At 35.0% G+C, this 12,789-nt stretch overlaps 1 protein-coding gene across 1 annotated transcript in view; it reads left to right on the top strand.

Annotated features, from left to right (window-relative positions):
- Positions 1-12,789, top strand: part of LOC150098383 (leucine-rich PPR motif-containing protein, mitochondrial-like) — a 446,274-nt gene that overhangs the window by 8,898 nt on the left and 424,587 nt on the right. Inside the window, exons 3-4 of the mRNA XM_090405178.1 lie at positions 6,207-6,329; positions 11,041-11,162. Coding sequence (XP_090261304.1) covers positions 6,207-6,329; positions 11,041-11,162 — 245 coding nt within the window. The remainder of the gene's footprint in view (positions 1-6,206; positions 6,330-11,040; positions 11,163-12,789) is intronic.

Genomic DNA, 12,789 nt, shown 5'->3' with positions numbered 1-12,789 from the left:
GGGGTTCCTCTCCAAAAGCTTATTCATAGAGTCTGTGTTTCTGCCATATGTCATTTCCACGAGTATTTTCATAGATGCTATAAAAATACAAGTATTTCCATTGAATTGGCTTCCATTATTCCTCAGAAAGACTTGTGCAGGAATAATCAATGTTTCTGAAATTATAAACATTTCTCTATGATCTGCCTCAATGGAAATACTTGTCTGTGACCCCTACTCATTCCGTGATGAATTGATGTTTTTTGGAATTACTCTAAAGGCTGTAAAACATATAGTAGATTAATACTGTGGATGAGTTAAGGGCAAGATAATCTGGAAGCCCTGCTCTAGAGACCAAGCATGGAAGTTTTTAAAACTTTCACTAAGCAATGTGGTGGTCTCACACGAGGAAGGTACAAAATCTCACTCACAATTACATCCTCTGATGAAATTATAAGATCTGTAACTCTTGATCCTTGCGTGCCCTCCTTTACATACTTCCTAAGATAGTTGTCTCTCAAGAACTTGAGAAATTCATTTTCCTTATTCCCAAACACTATCTCTTCATGTCAATCTATACTGCCATAATTAAAATCACCCATAATAATCACCCTTTCCTTGTTCACTAACCCACGTTTCGTATACATTTCTTCATCACCTCCCTCCACATTCCCTAGCCTGTAGCAACATCCAATAAATATCTCCTCCTGCCAACCTCACAGCACACCGCCTCAAAACCATTGCCACTGTTTCCCTCTTTCATGTCTACCTTATGTGGACATAATTCAATTACTAACTTCAGCATTGCGAAAAACAGTATCCTTCTTTCTATTCCCATCAAAAATCATCTTCATTCAGCTGTGTTTTGCGTATTTCAATGAATAAACTCACTCAGTGGAATAATTTCATCTCCCTTATTTCTGATTCTCCTAGCATTAGTAAATAAACACAGCAGTTCACTTTTAGGTCTGTAACGAGTCCTAGCTAAGTCACTTGTTGGTTGTGATTTCCCAACCATACTTGTTGGCAATGAGCTCTGAATGTTTGAACAGTTTTCTCTGGTATTATAGCATTGTTCAATGCCTTAATGTTAATAGTGCCTCGGCTGTGCCTATCAATCCAGTCCATAAATATTATGAAAAGGAGGGGTGACAGAACACACACCCTTGGCGGAGGCCAACGGAGACTGTGAAAGGTTCAGACTTTGTGCTGTTTACCCTGACACAAAACTCTGGACATTCATACAGGGACTTGATGGCAGCTAATAGTTGGCGATCCACTCCATACTCCTGTACTACTTGCCAAAGCTTATCCCAAGGAACCTGGTCATATGCCTTCTCCAAGTCCACAAAACATGTGTAGACATTCTTGGCATATTCCCAAGATTTCTCAAAGACTTGCCTTAATGTGAAGATTTGGTCAGTTGTGCTTCTACCAGGACGAAAGCCACATTGTTCTTCCTGGAACTTTGACTCAACTATGCTCCTGCACCGTCTTTCCAAGCACCTAGCATACACTTTCCCAGGCAGGCTGAACAGAGAGATGCCACGATAGTTACTGCAATCCTTCTGGTCTCCCTTCTTGAAGACTGGTATTATTATGCCTGTCTGCCATTGCTTTGGTGCTCGCCCAGATATCCAAGCAGCCTGACACACTCGAGTCAGCCAGAGAACACCGTCTTGATTTAAGGCTTTTAGCATTTTGGGCCGAATTTCATCATCACCAGCAGCCTTACCCGATTTTATTGCTAAATGGACCTCTTCTGCTGTGAGACTAGTCATTGCCCCGATCTACACTTCTTGGATGTCCACAACTGCTGGGCCACCCGGGTTAAGAAGGCTCTCAAAGTATTCCCTCCATCTGTGGAGGATATCCTTCTTGGTTGTTAAAAGTGCATCATCATCATCATAGGCCTTCATTGCCCTTGCTGTGCACGATTTCCTCCCTCGAAGGCGGCAGATGGTCTACCAGAATACTTTGTTTGCATTTGCATAGGACGAATCTAATTTTTTCCAATAGAAACATTTAAGTTACTAAAAGATTTTTACGAGATTGATGCAGGGGAAATGTTTCATCTGTGTTTTTATCAGATGGAAGAACAAGAGGGCATTGCTGGAAATTAAGGAAAGTGTGGTTAACAAGGGTGTGAGAATGGGGTTTTCGCCTGGAGGGTGGTGAATGAGTGGAATGCATTGCCTGACTCAGTTGTGAGTTCTTCGTCTGTAAATGAATTCAAGAAGAGATATGATAAATATTGTTTTGATAGTTTGAGTCTTCTGCAGTGAGTCTACTGACTCCATGGCGATACCCATAATAATAATAATAATATCTACAATTTTCCTCCAAATCAATCTGTCACCTGTCAAGACTCCAACATTATCAGATCTTATATTTCTAACGTCTAAGACACTTTGTACCGTATCAATCCACCTATATCTTGGTCTTCCTCTGGGTCGTTTTGATGCCAACCTGGCAGAGAACACTTGTTTTGCTAATCTTTCTCCGCCCATTCTGTTTAAGTGACCATACCACCTGAGATTAGCTCTGCTAACGCATTACTGGATGCTGACAATGCCAAGTTCTTTCCTAATATTCTCGTTTTTAATATGATATTGCCATTGATGCCTATAATCTTTTTCAGGACTCTCATATCTGCGGTCTCTAGTCTTTGTTCAAGTGTTTTACTTCTGACCCAGCTCTCAGATCCATAAGTTAAAACTGGTTTGAACACTGTCTTGTATTCCGACTAATTTCTCTCTTATTCCATGTGAATTTATTCAATTGACTTCCTACCATACCATTGCTGATTCTGTTGTCTTTTTCTATATTTAATTTACCATCTTCAGTAAAAATCGTGCCTAAGTAGCTGAATGTTTTATTTGTTCTATAAGTTCTCCATTCACAATGCAGTTGATATTTTCAATGCTTCTGCCTATTTTCATTGCCTTTGTCTTGTTATTGCTGACCTTCATATCATATCTATTACAACAGTGTCCGCTTGGTTAGCTTACTGGCTATTTGCTTCGCAACCATATGCCTGGTGAAGGAGCGTCCTAGGCTCGATTCCTGTCGACGACATGAGGAGGTTAAGGATTTTTCTCAGCCATAGCCAAGTTAGCCAGTCTTGGGCATGGACAGCAGGATTTTTCTCTCAGTTTATCTGGGGTTTTTCATCCTGCAAGCAGGCAAACTGGACCCATGAACACACAGGCTATAGTCATAGGATATAGTACTTAATCCCTCATTAGGAGGGCTCAACCAGTCCTAAGAGGCAGTCGAGTAATGGGGGAACCCCACACGAATAAAAAAAATATATTATAATAGTTATTCAATTTAGTCAGGGAATCTTGTAGACTTGTATCAGATTTATTTAGAAGTGTGACATTGTCTGCATAAAGCAAAGAGCTGATAACATCTCCAATTTTGATATTAGATTTAATACCTCTTTCATTCATAATGGGATCCATATAGATAATGAATAACAGAGAGGATTTTTTTTTTTTTAGTAACAGAATGGATAATGTACATCCTTGTCTGACACCAGAGTTAACATTAAATCATCTTCCTGTACTTCCTTCAATTTTAACTGGTGACTTTCAACTCAAATAAAGACTAAGTATTGCTTGATATAATGCCCCATTGACACTATATAACTGTAGCATTTTGAATAGCTTCTCTCTTGGCACCTGGTCGTATGCCTTTTCCAGATCTACAAAACTTAAATACAGATCTTTGTTTTATTCCCATGACTTCTCAACTCTCTGTCGTAAAGTGAAGATGACAGCCTCTGTTCGTCCCAAATCCAGCTTGTTCTACACCAAGCTTTTCTTCCACAATCCTACTCAACCATTTCTCTAGTATACTTGCGTAAATCTTACCAGGAACACTCAGTAGAGAAATACCTCTGTAATTCTCACATTCGGTTTTATTTCCATTTTTGTCCATTAATATAATGTTCTCTCATTATATCCATCTCATGGATACTATGAGAGAACGCTACTCCAATCATCGGGAATTTGTCCCTCTGTCCAGGCCTTCTGAACTATGCAGCAGCCACTGTAAGACTTTTATATCTTTATACTTGAGCATTTCTGGTCAAATATCATCTACTCATGCTGTCTTTCCACATTGCAGGCCTTTGGTGGCTTTTTCTATTTCAAGCATGGATATGTATTCCTGACTGCATGCCTGGTCAGTGTTTTTTTTTTACCACTGTGCTATCACTGCTTGTTTCATTTAGCAATTTTTCGAAATAATTACTCCATACTTCAAGGATATCTTTTTCTCAAGTTTTCATGTCATATTTACCAATCCTTTACCTGCCATTACTAATCCTTGGCAATTCATGCACTTGACAAATTTTGCATGGAGACGTTTGAACAAACAGGCATCAACTTGTACTACACCAAACCAAGACTGTGGCTTAGGTATGTCAATGTTATCTCCATCATCTAACCAAACTTGGGAGAAACCCTACACAAGTTTACAAAATTTCTCAACAGTTTAAATCAGAAAATACAGTTTAGATTAGAAGTAGAAAAAGGCGGCTCCCTTTCCTTACTAGGTGTTCTCATCCCAGTAGAAAATCATTTCAATCTTTCATTTGAACTCAGAAAAAAGCTTAATATTCGATGATATCTACATGCCACGTCACCCCCCCCATTTCTCCTGCAAAAATGAATCATCGTCAAAACTCCCAAAGACCGAGACAGTACTATATCTTTGGATAATGGACAAGTGATGATAAAAAGAAAAAGATTTACATATCTTAAGGACATTCTCCTAAAAATGGATACAATCTCAGAACTGTGAATGGCATCTTAAATAGACCGTCACATATCCCAGATCATATACAACAATAACAAGACAACACTGCATGTTACATAGTATATGTACATAGATTTAACAAAGCAAGTGAAAAGATAGGGTGTCCTATCCAATGCAATAAAAACAAGGGGTTATCTTAAATCTGCTCTGGACAGCATGTATAAAAGACCTTCATATTAGTGAATTAGGCTATGAGAAAAGTTATACAGCACATTGTAACAATGAGCCACACACCTGAAATCTTGCTATGATATTTGCCATCTAATTCAAGTCTGATTTGATTAATGCCATTTGGTAATTCAGAAATCTCTCTGTGAATGCATATATTTTTAAATTTATTTTTTAATCTAAAGAAGTATGTGAAAATGTTGTACAAAACTAGTTAATAAATAAAGCAATTTATTACTAAAAAGTTACACGTGGTACTCGCCAGACATGGATATAGTAAGCAATGGAAATGCTGACACCTGAAGAAACTTTCTAAACTTGTGAAGCAAAATGTCAATGTAAAAGTTATTTTAGTGAAGTTATGCAAAATAATATAATAAAAGAAGTTTGTCAAAACAGGTTGTCAGCTTTTAAATTGGTCAGAAACAAAAGTCAGTTGTATCAAGTAATACTATACTTTCTGATTTTACATACTGCTCTGCTAGTTGAAATACCTATTCTTTGTTTAGGCATGAAATTATTATGTACTAATTTTTAATTAGTACATAATAATTTTTAATTTTTAATGGAATACTAAGGCAAGTGATGTGAAGTCATTAGCTTTTATATATGAGTTGTCCTGTGTTGATGATATTTCAGGCACAAACTTTGTTTGCTTACACTTGGATAAAGGGTTAAACCAAGTATATAATTTCTTGGTATTTTAATTTATATGATGTACTAATACTAATATGGTAATAAGGTCAAGAAGTCACAGGATATCACACCACTTCTGGCAAGAAGTGGTGTGATATCCTGCTTCATCCTACCTTACAGGGACTGGTAATAGACCTTTATTTGCTGACCTGGTTGACCGAGTGGTTAGCATATCCACTCTCCAACCAATAGGCTGTAGATTCAAATACCTCTATGTCCATGGATGTTTGTTAATGTCTTTAAGTAGGAGATGAATTTCATCACCTATTGTGAGACTACTTCCCCACTTATTGGTGATCTGAAGTAGCTTGAAAAAGGTTCCATATTTGGTCCCTAGACAGTGTGGCTATACAAAAAAAAAAAAAATAATAATAATACAAAAACATAAAATTAATAAAAACAATAAATACTTAGCCTCCTGTGGCTTACAAAAAATCTTTCATGGGTGGGAGCCACATAAATATTTTTCCTATGCTAAGCTGGATGAAGAACATGTTTTATCCAATGAATTGTAATGTATTATAATATGTTTATAGGCACTCCCAATATAACTCAAGCTCTGCTGTTAATACGGTGTTGTGGTTCCTTTCTTTCTGAAGAACATCCTGTGGTGAGATCTGAGTTAATAAATAAAGTTTGGAATACACTTCAGGAACTTGGTGAGCAGATTCTTTATTTAGATTATATTTTCTATATCTTAAAGTAGATAAGTAGTAAGTAGATATTCATCAAGTGAAAATCTAAATTTTCTTACTGAGTCTAAACTGTTAGCAACATACCCTTAAGTTTTTGTTAGTTTTTTATTTATCTATTTATTTTTTATATTATCCCCCCCCCCCCTCTCCAAATACACACTCACAAAACATTGCAAAACCTATATAGCCCATCACTGTCGTGTGTGGTCAGTTGATAATTCTTACATCTTGAATGTTTAAATGTTAGAAGGAAATTCCTGTTGAATATTCATTTTCATTGGCATTTGCTTTTGGTAGGATTTGGTAAATCATCCTAAAAGCAAATTATAAAAGTCCAAAATCATGTATCCCAGTGATGACACAGGTCTACAAAGTTTTGGTAACATGATTAAAAACTCTCTTCTTACATTAATTCTTATATGCTCACTGTACATTTGAACATAAAAAAAGGTTTTGCATCATGTCACAGTTTACATTTCAGACGAGAGAAATTACATTTTTACTTATCTGGATGAGCCCTATACACTCAGGCAGATGTTATCAGAGTTGCACAAATTGCGTGGCGTTTGTAAATTTTTACACAGAATTAATTTATTCAAACACATTTGATTATAAATTTGTTTATATGTAGATACTGCATTGTAGATAATAAACCTTGTACATACATTTTATTTGTCCATTTCTCTTCTTATAACTTCTTAATCAACCAACCTTTAATATGCAGATACTTCACATTTTGTACATATTTTATATTCTTCACTAATTTATCTCCTTATAACGATTTATTTATCAATACAATACCCTGCATACTGCTGTAACCTATCCTGGTGCAGTATGACCTTTGCTGTTCTTATGCCATAAAACCACACATCAGTCAATCAATCACAGTTTAGAAGAAAACTGTAATGGCTGTTTCTCATAAATGCTTGTTTTGGTCGATCAGGCGAATGGAAACAGTAATTGACTCAGCTGTAGAAAACAGTTGTAAAAGTCATAAAGTTGTTCTCATTTGGTAATAACATTGTAATGCCTAGGAATGCTAGACTGAGAATGTCTGGATGAAGGTTATTTCACAGTAAAAGAAATTTGGATCAGGTTACCAAGAGAACTAATATTATAGTTTATTTGGAAAAAGAACCAAGAAGGTTAAGAGTATTGGAAGGATGGTAAGGATTGTTTGGTATTTTGGTGGATAGATAGGCTATGTGTGTGTTAGGTCATAATTCACAGTAAATATCTTGCATCTCTATCAGGAATTGGCAAAGAGAAGCCAATTGAAGTTAGATGTTGAAATACCCAAGGCAGGTGATCTCTGTTTGAGTATTTGGAGTGGAGACAATCAAGCTTTAAAGATATGTAATCACCCAGTCAAAATGGTTATCAGAATTTTGGAGATAGATCTATGAATTCAGGCTAGTGTGGAAGGGAAATTTTGAGCAAGCAGATCAAATGGGAAGCAATTCAAAATTTAGCATTCTTTGATGCAGGATGTCATATATAACAAAAAACACACATTACAGAAGGAATTGAATAAGGTGTAGTTTGTATTGAGATAGACATTAATTTTTGAGATGGCAGATTCCTAATGAAATCAGAGGTCTAATTTTGGATAACTGTAGGTGGTGATGCACATTATTTGTATATTATTGTTAAGGCTATGAATTTGGTGAAGTGGATTTTATTTATTTGTTTATTTTATTTTATATTTTTTCAAGTATTCTTGATGTTTTGTGGGTTATATTTTGTTACTTTTTTTTTGATATTTTGAGATTTTTTTTTTCTTTTTCTTTTTCTGCATCAAAACTGTATTTGATTATGTCGATTATTATTGGGTGAGTGGAAGATGAAAAATAAAGAATAGGAATGTGTATGTAAAAGACCTGTGAACATGCTGCTTATAAAAGAATCCAGTGTCCTATCTGCTGGCATAACCACCTGCACCATATTCGGACTCTCCCTGTACTATATCAGAGAGTGGGAGTAGATTATTCACTAACTGGTTGGGAAGTGAAGTGAAGCTTCTTCATTATGTTATTGTCAGATTTGATCCTATGTACTTTCTAGCATCTGGCATGTAGAGCTGTTTTGCTGCTCTTCCTTCATTGAATGTGGGAAGGTATAAGTTCTTACAATGTATTTGATATGCCCTTTTGCACTGCATGTGAGAAGGAAAGGGTGAACAGTGTTTTCTTCAGATTTTACTACTCATTTGTAAAGATTAAATTTCTGCTTTCAAATTCCTTTACCCCCCCCCCCCACCACCACCATCCCAGTTAATAATATTTGTATATTTGCATCTACAATTCACACCCAAGAAGCATTTTAATTTCTTTCTTTTTAATTAGATAGTCATTTTTATCCAGTTCAACACTGGGTAATAGTCACTTCCTCTTTCATGACATAATGTATATATATTCTTTCCAAAATATTCCTATGACTTTTGTTTAGATACTTTTATACATGACTTAACTTTGTTTACATTTTTTCTCTGTATTTTCTAAGAAGACATGCTAACTTACTAGCAAAGACTTTCTATACAATTTGTTCCTTGTATGAACTGTTTCCTTAATTTCTTATGTATATATATCACAGTTATTTTTCTCTTTGCCAGCAGTTTCACTACATAATTTCCTTTCTGAGTCACTATTCAGATTTTGCAACTTGTTTGCTAAGGTCAAGTTTTTATTTTCAAACTGCTTCATCCCCCCCAACAATATATGTTTGCATCTTCAGTTCAAATCGGTTTTTGTTCCAAAGATTGAAAACCTAGCCTCATGGACATTTTTTAAATATTTTTGACAGTAATTCAGAAACCCTGCTTTGGAGACCAAAGCAGGGTTTCTGAATTACTGTGAGAAATAAATTTCTGAAATTTCTGAATTACTGGGCAACAAAGTTCATCTTCCACCTAAAGAACTCACAAACATCCAAGCCCAGCAGAATTCGAACCTACTGGAGAGTGAGTATGTTAGCCATTTAGCCAACCAGGCCAGTTTACTTTTATTTTTAAAACTTTGATATATATTTTTTTCATATTAGAAGTTTAATAAAGTGAAACAGTACTGGGAAAGAATTAAAAATAATATTTAATTCTTCCAATATATTTGTATTTAATTCATCTCAGTTACAAACATTGTTAGGGAGTACAATATATGATGACTTGTAACACACACACACACACACACACACACACACACACACACACACACACACACACACACACACACACACACACACACACACACAAAGGCAACATAAAACTAAGCGAAACATGTGGACGAAAGACTAGAATTCTAACTAGGTGGGGTGTCCCCAGAGGCATAGCTAGGGGAGGGGCGGTCTGCGCTGGGCGGCGCTTTGAACCTTTTTGAACTTTTGCAGTTAATTCTAAAATACAGTCTTGAGAACTCAGTTCCAAATATTGTAATACTACTGCAAATTTCAATTCACAATTGCTGTAAGTGTTGCTAGTTATGAGAGGAGTTTTTCTAAATAAAATTGATTAAGAATTACCTACATTACGATGACATAGACTTCGCCAATGCCATCGACAATTTTGCTAACAGAAAAGCAAGAAAAATAACATTTTTGAATATTGAAAGTAAAGTTTTACTTCAAAAATAAACAGTGTTTTAATTTATTTCTCTATATGTCATTTTGACTTTTTGTAGTATTTTTGGTGTGTATTGAGAGTGGCGACAAACTCAGGGACCACCCCGGGCTGCAAAAGCTCTAGCTACACCATTGGGGTACCCTCTGTGGGCACCTGCCAGTGGCTTAGTGTATAGTTTTCTTTTTAATGAGATACTCATTCTTATCCTTCTCATCACTAAATGATAGGAACTTACTATTTCAAATCTCCTTTATGCTGTTGTATCTTGGACTAGTTTTTGGAACTCACTATTATACAATAACATAATCATTCTCGTAGACAGGCTTATACGTTGGTTATGCATTTCTATGGAATCAGCCTCAGCCCTAAGAAACTCTCCAAACCTCAACAAATTTGGTTGTATGCGACTGCCCCAAATTTGGAGGCATACATCAGCAGACCTTCAGCCCAACTGCCAAGAACACCTACTTAGCCCGCTAGAGGGCACCATCAGGACTTCTAGGAGAATGATAGCTTCATATCTTCATTCTCAGTTACTGTGTTGTAGTGCCTGCGTGCACGTGCCTTTTTGTGAGTTCCTTTTGAAAATGGCAACATGACATTGCCGAAATATCGGAAATATTTATTAAAGTATAATTTAATTTATATTCGAATCTACATTTGTTCAATTCCCTAAGTGATTTAGAAATAACATAATCAATAAGAAATTCTTAATTTTTATTTTTTTTTTTTTGAGAATTCTCTCCAAGTGATTTTTATGTATGTATGTATTTATGTTGGAACATAATATTAGTAAACCCTATTTTGTACCTTTATCCAGAACATTATGTTATTAAATATCGTATACAGCAGAATTACATATTTCCATTCATTCCTTCATTCTTTTCTATTCCCATACATCCATGTCATTGTCTTTTACAAATTAAAAGTAGTAATATGTTATAGTTTAAAATTAATTCCATAAAAACAACATTTTAATGTTCGTTATTTCCTGTGGATTAACAATTTTTATAAAGATCAGAATAGTTCTGTTTCTGTAATTTTATATTCATATTTTTCCAGGTTGTCAAGTTGATGTGAGTCACTATAATGCTTTACTGCAAGTCTACCTTGAAAATGAATTCAAATTTTCCCCAGCAGAATTTCTTGAAGAAATGAAGCAAAGAGGCATTCTTCCTAATAGAGTGAGTTCCCAATTATAAAATACATTTTTTTGTGTGCCTGTCAGAAGTAATCTGGTTAGATTTTGATGCTGTGGTTATGATAGAAACAAACCTTATCACCCAAGAATACATGCTAATCATACTGTATAGTCCCTGTTACAATCTGTTTTTTGGTACATTGCAAATCCATCATCAGCTTCTCTCAATTCATTGTTTCCTCCCTCTGTGTGTGTTTGTTGTATGTGCATGTATGAATGTTTTGTGTTTCTTTATGTAACCTTTACTGATATGCTTAAACCTGATACTTCTAGTTTTCTATGAATTATGTAAAGTTTATATTTAGCCACCTGCAGATTCTCTTAAATTTACATTTTTTTTATCCTCATTTTTAATAATTTTATTATCTATATTTGATGTATCATCTCCTTTTGCATCAATTCGTTATTTATTATTATTTTTTTTATTAAGACTTCTGTGATCTGTTGATGCAGTGATATCTCTTCTGAATTAATCATATTTATCACCTAGTAATGTAACTATTACTATTACTACTGACTTTGCATGAAATTGTAAGATTCATTGCACAAAAGCTACTCTGCATTTCATTTTTGTTTTGTTTTGTTTTGTTTACCACATGTGCAGCATTGATTTAATATTGATCCTGCATGGAATCATAATAGTAATAAAAACATACATGATCTCTGAAGTGCAGTAGAGAGGGCTGGTAATCAACAACTGTAATTTTTTATTTTTTTAACATGTTACTATTTAGGTTTGAAACAGATTATGCTGTGTAGATTATGACTCTTGAATGTGAAATTCATTGTACATTCTGCTTTTGACTTTTCCTGTTATATCACTAATGATTGATGCTAATTTCACATTATCAGTAAGCCTCCTCCTCATATATACTTGTCTCTTACAATACATCTGTTTCACAAGTACAGTCTAATAGATACGCTTAGGTGTTGAACATTATTCATAATTTATTTTTTAACAGTGTTACAATACCAAATGAACTAAATTATAAAAAAGATGTTTATTAACTGGCTTATATTTAACTGGATTTCAAATCAGCATCTTAAGAGCACATTACATGTTACTGTTAACACCCAACAATGAAACAGTTTGAATTGTAACAGACAAAAGGTATAAAGTCCTAATTTGGCTCCTTCTAATGTTGTAAAACAGAAGTATTACAGCTATAGGAGTTGATCTTAAGATAACAGTCTCCCAAATTAATTTTGGTAAATTAATGCAGCCATTCTTGTTGTTCAGGTTAGGATAATGCTTCATAGCCATGATCGACTCTAAAAATAATCTTTTTGACTTCAACTTCTGTATAGCATGTTAGTTTTCTTCCATCTAATCCTAATTTGCATACCCATCCCATTGAGTTTGCATATGCTACCTCATATTCAGAATTTTGTCAAATGCAAGAAAAGGTGTCCAAAGCATGGTCTGTTCTCCAAAGTGAATGCTAGCAGATCTTTCCTGTCTGTCCATAGTAAGCCAAGTCACAGTCACAAGTATCTTTGTCACAGAATTTTGTGACATTTTGTTGCAACCACATAAGCCACATAGTGAGCTCACTCGTTATAATGAACTGTTATAAAGTTCCATCTCTATATCATCAATTTGAAAAAAT

The sequence above is a fragment of the Typopeltis vanoorti genome, chromosome 15 (assembly GCF_054136105.1).
Source record: "Typopeltis vanoorti isolate ZY-2024b chromosome 15, IOZ_Tvanoo_1.0, whole genome shotgun sequence".
In the NCBI taxonomy this organism is placed as follows: Eukaryota; Metazoa; Arthropoda; class Arachnida; order Uropygi; family Thelyphonidae; genus Typopeltis; species Typopeltis vanoorti.
The sequence above is the reverse complement of the archived record's forward strand: the minus strand, read 5'-3'. Positions and strand labels throughout refer to the sequence as shown.